The sequence below is a fragment of the Rattus rattus genome, chromosome 15, assembly GCF_011064425.1.
Source record: "Rattus rattus isolate New Zealand chromosome 15, Rrattus_CSIRO_v1, whole genome shotgun sequence".
NCBI classification, from domain to species: Eukaryota; Metazoa; Chordata; class Mammalia; order Rodentia; family Muridae; genus Rattus; species Rattus rattus.
Window position 1 is genome coordinate 20,153,635 of NC_046168.1, and position 16,342 is coordinate 20,169,976.

At 44.7% G+C, this 16,342-nt stretch overlaps 1 protein-coding gene across 2 annotated transcripts in view; it reads right to left on the reverse strand.

Moving 5' to 3' along the window:
- Nucleotides 1–1,516: 1,516 nt before the first annotated feature.
- The window catches only part of Dtna (dystrobrevin alpha), a 358,388-nt gene continuing 343,562 nt past the window's right edge, over nt 1,517–16,342 (reverse strand). Inside the window, exons 20-24 of one of the 2 annotated variants that reach the window (XM_032886201.1) lie at nt 14,852–14,941; nt 14,101–14,266; nt 9,661–9,793; nt 7,878–7,926; nt 1,517–2,609 (exon numbers count right to left, since the gene is read on the reverse strand). In XM_032886201.1, the coding sequence (XP_032742092.1) occupies nt 7,909–7,926; nt 9,661–9,793; nt 14,101–14,266; nt 14,852–14,941 (407 nt within the window). In that variant the 3' untranslated portion in view covers nt 1,517–2,609; nt 7,878–7,908. Of the gene's footprint in view, nt 2,610–5,324; nt 5,428–7,877; nt 7,927–9,660; nt 9,794–14,100; nt 14,267–14,851; nt 14,942–16,342 lie in introns of those variants that run through there. The other variant, XM_032886199.1, reaches the window with a different exon arrangement.

Here is a 16,342-nt window from a genome sequence, read left to right on the forward strand (position 1 = left end):
GTTCTACAGAGGGCCTCAGTTTGGCTTCCAGCAGCCATGTGCAGGGATTGACAACTGTCTGAGTCTCCAATCTGATGTCATCTTCTGGCCCCTGCAGGGACCGCTCTTATGTGCACATATCTGTCAAAGAACATTCCTCCACACACGTAATTAAAAACGAAACTACATCTTAAAAAAATTCTTGGTGGTTCAGACAGCAACTGCTCGGAACACATGTGCCGGAACTGGAAAACACTGTGCTTTGTTTTGTAACACCACTGTTTAATTTCTTACGTTATTTAAGAGGTAGATGTATAATATTGACTATAAATATCCAGTAATTAGCACATAATGTATGAAATGGTGACTGTCTGCCGTGAATAAAAGCTCATTATTACCAAAAGGTTTTGCCTCGTACACAAGAGGAGACCTGAGGGTACAGAGGTGTTCATGTGTCTATACCTTTCTTCTTACCATCAAACCACTGGAAGGAAGGAAAGGTGTTTGCTAAGAAAGAACTTTAAGGAAAGCAGCTACAGATCCCCCTGGGGTTCTAGGCCATTAAGTTGCTCTGAGGGGCTTTACCCCTACATTTTTAAGGTGTCTTTGCTTCTAAGCTAGAGTAGCCACAAGAGAGTGCCAGGAAAATGGGATGTAAAAGAAGTCATCTGCTTGAGTGCCATTTATGTTACAATGGGCATCATTATCTCTGGGGTGGTCCACGCAGGCACTGGGAAGTGAAAGGCCCAACCACAGGCATGGTTTAGCACCTTGGACACTAGAGAGAGCAGATTCAGAGATGCAGAGTATATGTAACCTGTATCATTATATACTTGCTTTGTCCACAACTAAACTAGTTAGCACTGGAAAGAAGGAACAAAAACTTGCCATGTAACTTGACCCATAAGCCTCTGATGCTTTTAATACTAGCTTTAAAATAAAGTGAGCACACGCATCATTTTCTGAATTTCTCAATAGAAAGAGAACTGTTCGCTATTGAAATTTCTATAATCAGACACGAACTACAGAGTCGTGCGTGGATGCAGGAAGGGTTGTGGGCAAATCAAAGCCTGTCTAACCCAAATAATGTTTATCCAACTGCTCAGCTACTCTCAACATCTGTGGCAGGGAGCCTGAGCAAAATATAGTAGCTTAACGAACAAATTAAGAGTATCACCCATCGTTTAGACTTTATCAAAAGGGACAATTTGCTTTAATTGTTCAACATTCCAGGGGTTTATGTTCCACGTGAAGGGAGCTGTCCTGTCTTCTGTCTCTGAGAACATTCCATGTGGCTGTAAGAGAGGTGCATTAAAAACCAAGGAATAAAAAACAAAGTATACGATAAACGGGGCAGTGGTGGTGTGTGTCTTTAATCCCAGCACTTGGGAGGCAGGGGCAGGCAGATCTCTGAGTTGGAGGTCAGCCTGGTCCACAGAGCGAGTTCCAGAACAGCCAGGGCATCACAGAGAAGCCATCTCAAAAAACAAAAAGCAGCAGCAGTAGTAACAGCAACAGCAAGAAATCCCCACTAAGATTATAGTGTTTTAAAAAACATTTTTAATGAAGAAATAATTCCATTCCAAAATATAGACACACAATTAAATAGTTTAATCACTTCAAAATATAACATGTCCCCAGGAGGTTCCAACACACACACACACACACACACACACACACACCAATACTTAACAGCAATATCAACAAAACAAAACAACAGACTATAGTAGTTTTGTTACAATAACCATGGATATAGTGAACTCTTTAGTGTTTCTGCATTGGTTATGGGGTCAAATTACAGTAGTCACAATTTAAAATGTCTTATGTTAATTAGCCTCAAGATGTAATGAATGCTTCTGACTTTTTTCTTTTTCTTTTTGGTTCAAAGGGGAAAATGCCCTGTTTTCTGAGGACACAGTGGAGTTCTTTGCTTGTGTCTCCTTGCGTGGAATCGAACCAATGTGAGCATAGCAACCAAGGCTGCCATATTTACAATATCTATCTACACTTAACAGCCAAGAACTAATAACAGTGGACGAAGATGGTCAAAATAAGAGCAGACATCAGTGCTAAATTATATCACAACGGTTTGGCTCATGCATATAAGAAAATACATAGTATATATCACACAAAGGCCACAATCTTAATGCAATTCAGTTCATATTACTACTTACAAATGAACCTTCCCTGCCTTATTATAGACCATCCAATAATCCATCTTCATAGTCTCCGACACGTCTCCCTTGGACCAATCAAACTTACCCCAACTTCCATCCTGACAAACCACAACCAGTTCCTGAATCCTATACAGTAGACTTCACCCACCTCCTGACCACACTGCTGTGGGGAGGTTTGGCTCTGTTAGACCAGTGTTCATTCTTAGGCCATCAGCTCTGATATGCAATTCGTTGTGGAATGAGAAAGAACAACCCCTGCGAGATATAGTTGAATAGAATGGACAGGACGGATGAAACCTGCTGGGTTTGCATTTAGAACAGGCCCCAAAAGTAAATTTGGAGAGCCAAGGAAAGAAATCCACCGACAATCACAAAACCCCAAAACAACACACGCCATTTTGTCTCGGTTACAGGACAGGGGTGCTTGAGTCTGGTCTCAGTGCTGACGTGGCGCTAAGAGAAAGAAAAGGTCGCTGGTTAGTGAGAGATTGCTCACTGATGGGGGGGTTGTTTCCAGAGAGTTCTTGTAATGGCTTTGTGTGATGGAGTCAGTCCCAGGGGACGGAGCTGTTTGGTAATGGAAACTGCGATGTGAGGGAAGGTCTGTAGCAGGATGGTTTCAACCTTAGACACACACTGTAATGTAGAAAACCCAAGAGACAACACGGGGTCAGTTCAGTCCAGCCAGCGACTGAGGGCCACCAGCAGGGTCTGAGTTCTAATGTAAGTGCTACGTGACTCTGACTTGAGCTGACAGAAATGTAGGTACCGGGGGATGTAGTGGTTTTTCAGTACTGAGTATGAGGCACCAATGGCCACCTGCACCATCTAGAGAGGTGTGATTTCACAGAGGATGATGGGCAGGGGGAGAGAGATGAACGTTAAAGACACCAACAGAACCCACAACAAAATCCACCTGTGCAAAGAAACCAGAGAACTGTGCAGTTGTGCGACTTTGGTGCTAGCCTCAGGGAATTTTGCCAGGAGAGTTTTCTGGAAAAAAAAAAATAGACTAAGAACACCCAGGGACAGCATGGGGTCCTCTGCTGATGCCGATCATGCCCTTGGCTATCCTTGAAGCAAATGCTTTTGTTTAAAGGGCAGCCATGGGGAGAGTTTCTGACCAAATGCAGAGGCAAGAACACGAAGATCCTTCTGCACACAGAGGGGTCAGAAAGCGAGTTCTTAGCCACTCAATTATAGACCAGGGGTGTGGGGGGTGGGAGAAGGCTTTTGCCAGCCTGGTAAGAAAAATTAAATCTGAGGTCCACTCAGAACATTTCTTATTAATTCTGAATACCACCCTCCCCCCACCCTGCTTCTTCAAGACAGGGTGTCATACATCCCAGGCTGGCCTCAAATTCACTATGTAGCTGAGGAGGATCTCGAACTCCCAATCTTCCTGCCTTCATCTCCTGAGTGCTGGGATCATAGGCACGCGTCAACATGCCAGGTTTACACAGCTCTGGAAGTTCGAACCCAGGGCTTTGGTGAGCTAGGCAAGCAGTTGGCCAATTGAGTAACACCCTAGCCCTGGATAAGGCCTTTTTCACTCTTGGTTATACCAGTCTATTCTAGAACAATGATTTCCACTTTATAGCATACATCAGAACTGTTGGTGGGGGCAATTAAAACATCGAACACCAGGTTCAGACCCCAGAGTTTCTGATTCTACAGGTCTGGGTTGGATCTTCACATTGGTTAAGACTTTGGGGTGATATTAACATTGCTGGTCTGACAGACACGTTCTGAGCAAATCATTGTTCTGAAGTGATGTTCCCTTCTTTCTTTTAGAAGAAAAAAAAATCAAAAACAAAAACAAACACAAACAGGAATTCCAGAGAGGCTTCTAGTTTTAAGACAGCCAGCAGCTAGACTGGCTTTTTCTTTTCCTTATACATCAGATCTTGGAACAACCAATTACTTTTCCATTTTCCCCAGAATTGCTAAGGGAGGCTCCTCTGAGGTCTCTCTGACGAGGGGCCTCGAGAAGGGGGCCATCCATAGGCTCTTATCCTCTTGCCTTTGACAGTTCCTTTATACGCCATTTTCCAACTGAGTGAAATCCCAATACCACATTGAAGAGCTTGTCTGTCTCCTTCACATGCCCACACCACCACCCCCGCATGCAGAACACCAGGTGGCCAGGTAAGGCAATCGACATTCAGAAAGAAGAGTGGAGCAAGCGCACTTTAAGCCCATACATTTAAAGCTGAAGGCCTCGGGACTACCGATGAGGGAACTTGTCAATGAGCAGTGCTGTGTAAGACATGCTTCCTAAGGATACAATGTGGAGAGCAAGACCTGGAGGAGTGCAGGTAACTGTAGTCCGAAGGGGGGAATCTTATGGCACCTGTGGTTTATAAACAGCTTTAGTAACGAGTATTCAAAACATAGTTCACAGTTTTTAAAGAAGATCTGTGCTGATTTTAAAAACTAGATTCTATATCATTTGAATGTTGTCTCTCTTTCATTTTTTTTTTTTTGAATATGATACCTATTTGGAAAAAGTATTTACACTAAATTCTATGGCTGATTCGTTAGACTATGTTGAAGGGAAACAATCCGAGTTGGAAATAAGTTTCACGAACCCATTATTCCTGTTGGTAGGTTGAAGTCATTTCTCAGAGGGACTTGGGGACATGGGCAGGCCAAGGACCCTTCTTGGTTCCTGGGTTCTGAGTTTGGACACTCAGAAACCAAATCTTATTGTAGATTGTTGTCCCCCCCCCCTCCAGCCTTCTCCCAGTTGCTGGGGGGGAAAATGTATAGTAGATAATAAAACCGTCTTGGCTAAAATCTCTAAGAATCCAGAAATGGAAATTCTAGCTACAAACAGTATTAATATTGTCATTGTAAACTGAATGGGTTCAGTATTGTGTGCAAAGGTTTAAAATGCTCGTCGGTACTACCGTTCTGTGTAACAGCAGCAGGCTCTCCCTCAAGCCTGTGGGTGTTTGCTCTGAACCAGGGGTGAGCCATGGTTGGAAGATGGAGTTGATAAAAGTTATCTAAGAACAGAAGTCTCGGACCCCACCCCCTTCTAAAACACACACCTAGGAACTACAAATTTTAGAACAGAAAAATAGCTAGCTGCACTACAGGCGTCGGAACAAATCTTTAGGGGAGGGGGTTGTCGGAGCTGCTGGGTGTGGCGGCTCCTCTCTCCGAGCGAGCGAGGGCTTAGGCTGCTTCCACGATGCAGTCTTCCTCCTCTTTGTCGGGTGGGCGCAGCTCTCTCCACCACTTTCCTCATCTGTCTATAGCTTGCCTGGGAATAAGGAGTGTGTGATTTTTTAAACAGGTGAAAACTGTTTCTAAATTAGGGATAAATAGCATAGTGTCTCCCCACCCTGCCTCTTCTCTCTCTCTCTCTCTCTCTCTCTCTCTCTCTCTCTCTCTCTCTCTCTCTCACACACACACACACACACACACACTTATTGTATTTCCTTCCTATGTAAATAAAAAATCAATGTCAATGAACACTATGTGTCTTCTGGAAGACACACTGTGGGGGTTCTCTTCATTGAACATCCTTGTTAAGGGATCCCTGGGGTGCTCTTGAGGCTCATCAAGAGTTAAAGTCACACCCGGCTTACAAACAGCCTATACACCAATTTGAGCAGAGGAAGGGTCTTCCTTATTTCTTAGGTCCCGTGTTCTGCCCTTCTTCATGGAGGTCTCTGTCTCAGGGGCTGGCTGACTAATACCAAGCCAACGAAGTTGGTTCAGGACTCTTGGTTAGGAACGGCATGTGCTTTGGGTCAGAGAGTTCAAACAACAACATAATAATGTAGCTACTTCAAAAATTTCAATTCTATTGAGTTCATTAAGACCATTATAGTAGGATAAAAGGAGCTATAAAGGTGAAATGCCACTATTTTTAATAGTACTTCATAAGATTTTAAATGCATTTCGCCCCACTAGTTGATTTAGTAAGAGGCTGGCTTGCGTTTAGACTCCTGTGGAATGCCATGGGATTAAAGTGTCTCTGTGGCAAATGACAGAGGGTTTCATTTGCTTACTGACAAGTTTCCAAGAAAATAAAAAACAAACAAAAAGGGCTTTTAGGTTTGAAAAGAACATGATACAATTTTTATGTGGGTTTATATCAAGGCCGGTTTATTATCTTTTAAAAACTAATGTTTTCCTAAGAACGTGTTCCTGCTGTTTAAAGAACACCCAGAACAAAAATGGTTAAGTTGCTGGAACTAAGAGAAAGAAAATGCTATTAAGAGAAGGCCTTTCCTGTGGGACTAGATTTTCTATAACTGGAGTGAATATTTTCAGAAACAGCTCCTGGGAATGTTTTTCGCTGTAGTCACTGTGGATTAGGAGAACATGTGTGGTTACACTTTCCAAGGCAAGGGAGGGCAAAGGGAGAGTGTAGCTGTAAGATCTGTCCATATAGCTCAGGAGGTCTGCCTCTCAGTGCGAACTTACTCAATTGATTTGAACCTGGCATCGGAGGGAGGATGTTTGTAGTATTTAAACTAGTGTAAATCCATTACTACTTGAAATGTTGTTGAAGAAATATGTTCGTTCCTAAAATTAGCATCCAGGGTTGGCAGAGTGCGTTGTTGGCTGCCCTGCAGACTCATGTGATCCCACAGTTGGGAAGGATTATGTAACTGCTCTAGACAGGTCCTTCAGCCAGGCCAGGCTGATTGCTGTAGGAAGTGTGTTAGCTTAGGCTGGGATGAGGGTGATGAGGGACCAGATGGCCAGTAGCTAGAGCTGGAGAAGCCATCTAGACTTATGGGGCAGTGGGCTCTTCCATCATTGCCGGTAGCTGAGTCCTGGCTTGTTTATAAAAGTTGAAATGACTTTCCCCACACACTTCCACGAGGACTGTGGCAGCTCCTGAGTACTGCATGGGATCTGATGCATGGGGCATAGTGGAGCCATGCACACGTGTGTATGTCCACAGCTAATTATGGTGTACTTAAGCTCTTTAAAACTATATGCCACGTGACCACCTCCTGTGTGTGAGGTAGGTGTTTATCATGATGTACAGAGGAAAGTGAAACTCATAAGGCTTAATCATTTATCTAGATTATGCTTAGTTTCAGTCAGATTAATACTTAAAAATGGGTCTAATAAAATGCAGAGCCCAAGACTTGGACCGTGACACTCAAGTGATCTTGACAGTCAAGTGTCAGTCTTTCAGTGGTCAAAAAAAAAAAAAAAAAAAAAACTGATTGGAGAATTTGTTGGGTAAATCTTTAGAGTTGGATAAAATTACCCAAATGCTGCCTTAAGTTAAATGCTTCTATCACGCTAACCCCCTCAGTGGATTTCAACTAGTCACCCTCGAAGCACAAAGCTGAAGGACTTTTTTCTTTGGTTGCGTTGTCCCTCGCTAAGGAACACATTTGTTCTTTGGGGACTAAGACGCTGACATCCAGACATGCTGAAGTAACTTGATCTTCTCCTTCTCTGATGCCATTGGTGATGTGGCCACAGACACTGTAATGCATCTCAGGAACCACGGGATTTTCTGTGACAACTTCCCTAATCAACAGGTAAAAAGCCAACTCCAGGGATGTCAGGGGGATTTACTCGGGCGTATAAGGAGCTCTGTGGAGTTACCGTTCTGATAGTGGCAGCGACAGAGTACACCGTATCGCTTAGAAAGAAAGAGTGACTATGAGCTTAGGCTGAGGCATCCCAGCTCAGCCTACAGTGTCCATGCTTCCTTCCAAACAACAGGGTACTTACTTGAGAGGAGAGTGAGAAAAGGATATTGCATTCAACCTTGCAAGCTGACCTGTGGGTGACAAAGGACACAAACGAGAAAGGTGACACATCAAGTCCGTGAGGCAGTCAAGCTGGTGAATTATTTGGCTGGAAGCCATGCACAGAGACACACAGAGCGGGAGAGAGAGTCCAGAGGGCGACAGATGCATTCCATCCACCCTGTCACTGCCAGCTTACAGGGCCTTGGAAGGAAACCATCCCACTGTCCGCCAGGATACGCATTTGAGTGAGAACACATGGCCCCTTCCCCACTCTTTTCCTTGAGATCACTGAGCATGGGAAGGCAAAGAGAGAGGAACCAGAGATTTATCGTGCACGGCAAAACTCCAGCTAGATCTTGTCATTCATAGAACCCGCCCTTTAATTTACTCACGTACCATTAATTATTAATTCATTAGGAATGTAATATTTGTTGTAGACTAGAGAAAAGTCACCCCCAAAAATTCTACAATTATAGTGGCCGTTGTCACTTAATCCCGGAAACTGATGATAAAATTGAAGAACAGGGACCGGCAGGCATCTCCGATAGCCCAAATCGGACTGTTGCTGACCTAGCTATATGTCTCTCCTCCGTGTGCAGATTCACATGGCATGCCTACAGGATGGCAACCCTTAGATTTCTCAGAGACTCCCTGACAGCTTCATACAAACCTAGTTTCTCTCTAAAGGTAAGCCACAGAAGTCACAAAGAGTAAGCCCTCACCTCAGCTTTGGAATCAGGTGAACATTTTTGTAGCACAGATGCTGGTTCAATAGACTAATCACCATCACCATCATCATCATCATCACCACCACCACCATCATCACCATCACCACCATCATCATCATTACTTTTGAAATGGTTTGGAAAACATTTTCACTGCTTCTTAAAGGCAGTTGCTCGGCTGAAAAGGCGCGAGGCAGGCACATTTAGAGCAGCAGCGTTTTTTTGAGTGAACATGGGTATTACTGTGGCTTGGGGGAAATGTCAAGGCTCAGTCTTTATAATACAGAGGCAAGGGGACAGTTGGGACTCACTGAGTCTCTGTCTTTCCCTGACAGAGGGAGGGAGGGCCACTGTTGACCTAAGCCTCTGGAGAAGCTTGTGTGGTCATTAGACAAAGTCAGAGAGGGAAACAACCACCTGCCAGGGCTGGGACCAGCCGGCCTCTGTCAGACAAACATCCCTGAGCCCCCAGAGGCCCACAGCACACCTGTGGAGAAGCAGGCAATGGCTGTCCCCAGGGGCAAATTCATTACCTTTGGCAAGGGTAAGTAATTATACTATTTTTCATTGCAGTTGCTATGTTCTGTGGGTTCTCAGCTGATTGCTGGGATTAAGGCTGGGCTGCCATGCTTTTCTGACATTTTAACGGATTCTGGAGACCCAAACTCCGGTCTTTTACACTTTCTCTGCAAGTGCTCTAACCACTGAACCACCTCCCCAGGCTCCTATATTTTAATTTAGGGGAAAAAAAAACCCCACTTTTCTTCCCTCACAATCCTGAAGTGTTTGAACTGGTAGGCGCCATGATTCTTTCAATGTCTCACAGGTCCCTTTCACTTTCCAGATGAGAATTTGGAAGAATAAATAGACATCTACAAGAGGCATTTACAACACTGGTGCCTGGGATGCGTGGACTGAGAATTCCAGAATATTCTGGGAAGGTAGGGAGGAGAGAGGGAGGAAGGCCCCCATTTAATGGGCAGGACCCCGTTGAGGAGGGCCGTGGCGAGGGGGCGGGCCTGCCGCGGCCTCCTGTACCTGGTAGGCCTCATCCTGCAGCTTCTGCTTCAGGTACTCCTCCATCTGCAGCTCGTTCTCCAGCTGCCGCACAGACTCGTTCTCGTAGTTGCCATCCTCCGGTTGCGGGTAAGGATCTCCGTCTTCCGGGACCCTGGGAAAAACACAAGAGGCGTTTGGGAGTGAAGTCGAGGAAAGAGGAGAGCGGGTGGGACTCAGGACTCCTGGGCGGCTTTTGCTTCCCTCCCCCTGTGTTTGCCCTGAGCGCCCCTAGCTCACATTCGTGTCTTCTTTGACTCAAAGGAAAAACGTAATAAAAAAGAAAAAAACCCTAAAGTGTGGAGAAATATGGGAGTAAACTGTTTTCCTTTTAATCAAACCCAGTGTGGAAGTCATTGGCCATTTATGTTTTTATATGGCATAAAGGAATGATACCCCTTAAAATGTTCAACAAGGCAAATTTGTCTTTACAAGGAACACACAGTTTCAACATGAGAATTTTTTCCCCGTTCCAAAAGGAAAGTGAGCCCTCTAGTGAAATAACACTTAAGGAAATGTGTGCATGATTTAAATCTTTGTGTTGTACTATGCACATGCACACACACACACACATATGTGTAAGCACACTTTATGGTATAAGTCTTATAATATCATGTATCTTGATACTAGGATATCACACCCATACGACCATCCCTAAATCTGAAAATCCATTTGCATTCTCCAATTTCATTTATAAAAGAAGCAAACAAGAACGACTTCATTCACAAATGGGGACCCTTCCCACCCACTTCTCCCACGTGTAAAGGACTCACAGGTTCACCACCGAAATCAAACCATGTTCGTGGGACCGAAACAGTACACACTTAGGCAGTGCTGAGGGTAAAACACCCTCCGAAATGAAGCAGTGAGCTAAGGCGGTTTGGGGTAGACATTAAATGTGAGTGCTCATGGTTTCCTCATCTATGGGGTGTATTACTTTTGGAGGTTTAGGGCCAGACCTAAAAGAGTCTGTGAGGCCTCTGAATTTTCCATTTTCCACCACCAAATTGTTTGAGGTAAGCTGGTCCCAGTCCGTGGCTGTTGGTATCAGGAATTGCCTTCAGCAGCCATACGTTTGGTCAGTGTTGCCATGGCAACGGCCATACATTCCCAGAAGACCTTTTGACTCAATTTGCACCTCCACCTGGGAATAGTTATGTCACATTCCAAATAAAAGGCAGACTCTCTCTGCCCTCTTTCTCTTTTCTCTTCTTTCTTTTGCCCCCTTCCCCTTGTCTCGTTCTTCCATTAAATCTCTCCACGGGGAACCATGTTGGTTTGGGTGTTCTGTCTGGATAGGCGCAGGGTGCTATTTAACAATGAGATTTTAATAACAACAGTGGCAACCAAGGGAGAGCAGGTTAAAAGTGAGGAGGCTTTTCACAGGCTTGGGTTTTAGGATTGGGGCAAAGACGTGTTAGGTTGCTATTATAAAATGTATAATAATAAAAGATGACTATATATACATATATTTACGGGAAAATATGACAATTTACTACTTTGAATAACATATCAAGCAATTCTCAATTTCATAGGAAAGGACAAGAAAGCAAACTGAAAAATAGAACAAGGCACGCACTGCTATTTTAAATGGTGGTCTAACTATTTTCTTCTGTTCTTACAGGCTGCTGCTGGCTTTCAAAACAGGGTTCTAGGACTCTGTTACTTCTGGTCTTGTACTCATTACTTAGACTGAGAGCTAGAGCTCTCAGACTTCTGGCAGGTTTCTTCACTGGCTTTGTAAAGCAGTTTATTTTGTAGACCAGTTTGACGCACTTTTGTTCTGTTGTGGGTTCAGTGCCTTCAGCCCTTGACCACATTTATCCTGACACCTGTCCCCACCACCTCACTTTCCTCTCCTCCTTACATTGTTCCCTCCCAGGCTGGGCTCTTCCAATATTAGTTCAGCTAGTTCCCCAACGTTCAGCCTAGGTTTCCTCTGCAGATGGACAGTCACAGCAAGCCTAGTGGGAGTGTCAAATAAGGCTAACTTAGGCAAGTAGACAGAAGAGCCAACTCTCCCTAAGGGTGCCCGGTTAGGAGTCACACTTCCTTAAATACTAATAGGAATGTAAATTCATAGTCTTTAGCATAAGCAGTCTTCTATTGTTTTCCTACCGCTGAGCAAGGTGTTGGGATTAGACTGCTTGGCCCTTCAAGTGACAGCCAGGTGACCCTTTTCCTACCATTGTTGTCTTGAGTGGGGCGCTGTCTGCCAAGCAGCCCATCTTTGACCAATGGCCAGCCTGAAATTCTGGCGTCTGACTGTTTGGAACTGGCTTTGTTACCCTAGTAACCAAGGATTATTGCAACCACAGGGGCGGTGAGGGCCACAGTCCCATTGTAAGAGTCCTTGCTCCAGTTACTTATTCCAGGCAACTTCCAGTGGCTTTGGGAGACTCCATTCTATGGACTCTGCAACACTAAATAACTCTGCTCAATTGAACAGTATTCGATCTGGATGGGCGGGGGCAACCCGTGCCAGGACTCAGCAAAAAGTGTATGCTTGGTGCAATTTGAGGCCTGGGATTGTTTCATAATTAAGGGTTGTGAGACATACACGTGTGTGTGTGTGTGTGTGTGTGTGTGTGTGTGTGTGTTTGTGTAGATAGTCTTTCCTGTTGGGACCATCTGGAAGGCATCTCTCTTTGGCATTATCCCAATAAATGATTCCCCTCCTACTTATGGCCTCACCACAGGTAGAGTGGGCTGCGTTGGTTGCATAAGGAGCGAAACCCTTCATGCACCAAGAATAAAGTGGTGAGTGACACGTTGGAGAAAGTTAGAAGGGTCTGAGGCCCTGAAGCCTAGGCTGATTCCATGACAGACTTCAAACTGGCAGTTAAGGAGACTAGGCCAGAGCACTGGGCAAGCCCAGGCAAGTCAGTTACTAATAGAGAAAAGTCCAGGCTCCAGCCCTCACGCCCTAATAGTGGTTCCGGATGCTTAGAGATAGAGCAAGAGAAAGCTCTTCTATCCCAGAATTCCAATGTGCTTAAAATTGAGATTTTTGAGCTAACTTGGTTGCCTATGGGAGATCTCGGCCTGTTGGACTTCTGCAGAATAAAACTCTCTTCACGTTCACATACTATGTGAGTTCTAAGCATCATTCTTCAGTGAATCATAGACCCTTGGAGACGCAATGCTCAAAACCCTTGGCTGGAGCACCAGGAGGCATCTGAAGAGTTCCAGAAAATGATCAAGGGCAGCAGCTGTGCAAAGCTAAGAGTAGAACAAATGGCAGAGGTTGAGAAGACAGACAGACAGACCACAGAGCATCTGAAAGTACGAGAGACAAGATGCTACGAACAACCAATGGCATTAGCTGGCACTACCAGCACTGTAGTTTGAGAGAGCTGTCACGGGTCGAAAATCTGAGGGTCTTGACTTCAAGTTCAGGAAGTGTCACTACAGTCACCAAACTCCGATATGTAAGTGCAGAGCGGTAAGTGTAGCGCCTTTAGGTCTCAAGGCTTAGAGCCACACGCTTTGGAATTCATAAGCCAAGCCCCAGGCTTCTGGAACTCGGGGCCACCGGTGTTTAGGGAGCCGCTCCTTGCCCATCTATGACTTTTATTCATATAGAGGAAAAGAATCTCCAGCTGTTTGTGATGATAATCTCTATAAATGGCTTCTGAAGGACAGATTTATTCATATTTAATGAGTCAAACTGTGTTCCTTTATAAAGAGATTCCATGTGTTTAATGACTTCTATCCAATGCTTGCGTGGTGTTGATACTCATTTTGCTCACAGGCTGATCTAGCACTATGACTGTCCCTTAAGTGAAAATGTAGTAAATTCAGGAGACAGGATGGCTTATCTTCTGAAGTGGCATGTGCGAACTGGAAGAATGCTTTCCTCATCATTACTACAAGTGATTTGTGACTTTGTGTTTTGTTTACAACTTTGCCATGATACAAATATGATATGCATTTACTAGAGATAGTACTCTGAGTACTTTGAGTACTCTGTAGTTACGTTATAGCTACACATATATGATACTGTCTTGTGATCTGACATCATTAACAAGTTAGAGCTCTCTGTCAGTCACATGGGTCAGAAGACTAATGCTTGACTGACACCCTACAGTATGGGGTGTTGCTAGGATACAATATACCATGGCTTAGTTGTACTAGATGTGTTTTTGACCTACAGGAAGTTTATGGGAATAAATCTTCATCATTATTTGAGGTCTATCCATGTCCTGTGCCTCAGGTGAGCCAGGCTTTCATTTAGCACTGACTGTTCAAGGTTACTGATGATTTTCTAGAAACGGTTTAGAACAGACCCCCAGTAACATGTAAACGCAGCACTCTTCTGCCTCTTCTGGCCGAAAGGGGAACTGCACCCTTTCTGTGTTTTGTTTTTCTCTTTCTTGAGGATGCCTACTGAGAAAATGTTTCTAAGAACAAGATACTCACATGTCACCATGCATGGTACTCGTAGCTCCACCGTGAATGTACCCAGGTTTTCGGGCGTGGATTTGGGCCAGAAAAGACTTCTCAGAGGTCGGTGATGGAACCAGATCCTCAAACTGAGTTCTCGAAAATTCGGAATCCACCGTACTTTCTGTTTCACTCGCCACCTCTAGGGGGCAGTGGAAGGAACAGAGTGAATCCTTAGGAAGCTCGTGACCCAGAAATAAAGGCCCATGCCCCACAGGAAGCTTGGGTTCTAGAAGAAAGTCCCCAGGTTCCACGTGCAGCAACAGACACCAGACACCAGTTAGTCCTCCTCCCTCTCCCCCCCGTGAAAGTTGATACTGAAATGAATTAACTATAAAATACTTTAATACACAGCAATTCATTTTCTTTTATTCAGGGCTGGAGAAGAGACTCTATGGTTAAGAGTGAGCCTCTTGCTAGTATAGAAGACTGAGGCCAGCACCCATGTCAGGCGAGTCACAACCATCTACAGCCCAGGGGATCAGAAGGCTTCTTTGGTCTCACACAAACAAAGCATGTGCACAGCCACACATATCCACACATGCATGTGCACACACACACACACACACACACACACACACACACTAAACTAAACTGAAAAATTCCTTCAAAATGTTAAAATCTCCTCTTATATTTCACTGTGATCAGGTCTCTTAGAGGGAGACCTAAGGATCCTTCCACAGCAAACTTACAAGTGAGAGGTCACCCAGGAGGGCACCAAACACACCTGAATTCAGCTCCTTCACCAGAGAGGACATGGTATTGGTGATGGAATCTGCAGCTACCAGCAGGTCATTCCTTAGATTCCTTCTTGAACCTTCAATAAAGAAGCAGAAATTTAATACCACAGCTTTTCTTTTCTTTTTTTCTTTTTTCTTTCATCTTTATTAAGTTGGGTATGTCTTATTTACATTTCAATTGTTATTCCCTTTCCCGGTTTCTGGGTTTCTGGACCAACATCCCCCTAACCATTTCCCCTCCCCTTCTCTATGGGTGTTCCCCTCCCCATCCTCCCCCCTTTACCGCTCTCCCCTCAACAATCACGTTCACTGGGGGTTCAGTCTTGGCAGGACCAAGGGCTTCCCCTTCCACTGGTGCTCTTACTAGGCTATTCATTGCTACCTATAAGGTTGGAGCCCAGGGTCAGTCCATGTCTTTGGGTGGTGGCTTAGTCCCTGGAAGCTCTGGTTGGTTGGCATTGTTGTACATATGGGTCTCGAGCCCCTTCAAGCTCTTTCAGTCCTTTCTCTGATTCCTTCAACGGGGGTCCCGTTCTCAGTTAATACCACAGCTTTCCTTCCACGCCTGGCTTTTATGTTCTTTGTCTGCCAACTCATTTGATAACCTACAGCTAGAATGGGAGCTTTGGCTCACCCCTGAGTGGAAATAAAAAGTGCACTGGCCCTGACATAAAAAGACCTGGAGAACAATGGCAGTTCCTGGATTGCATTATTCCACCTGGGAGTTTGGGAAACATGAAAGGCGTCGTCAACTCTTATAAGGCACGGTGACCTGGCATAAGTGTCAACACTCCCAGTGAATCAGAAGGTGTGGACATCCTACTGAGGACAACCCACACGGAACTGAAGCCCGGCTTGCCGGAACAGTTGTATTTAACAGCTGTTGTGGCCCCAGTCACGACCATGCAGTTGAGCACACTGGAGCCTGCTCCCAGCCAGCACAGGCTCTGTCCCCTACCAGGGCTCCCAGGACAGATGACTTTGACATTGGGACACCAGGTACTGAATGCTCTCAGAGAGTGGGAAAAAGGGTGAGGTGTTTTGCTTCTGCTCTTAAAATATCTGAACTTAGACTGTTAGAAGGTAGTCCATGGTAGAAAAAGATTATTCTTACATGTCAGTCACACGAAGGGTTAAATGGATATCTGGAGGGTTGCCTGGGAGTAGGCAAGGTGGATGTGGAACAGAACACTCATTACCATAACATCTTTAAAAGAAAGGGGTCAAGACTCCAAAGATGCCACTTACAAACAAGAGTTACACAGCACGAGTGTTTTGTGGGCTAGGGGCTTCCTGTCAGCAACACAACATTGTCATTTTGCACAAAGTAGCCTTAAATGAAGGGAACAATCAATATACTTAAATCAAAGAGACCAAGTAAGACCATTAACCATAATATAAAGCTCCAGGAGATTTAAAACACAGTAGGTTCCTTAAAATCTGATTTGGAGAAAGGGTATTTTCCCTTCTAAAAAATT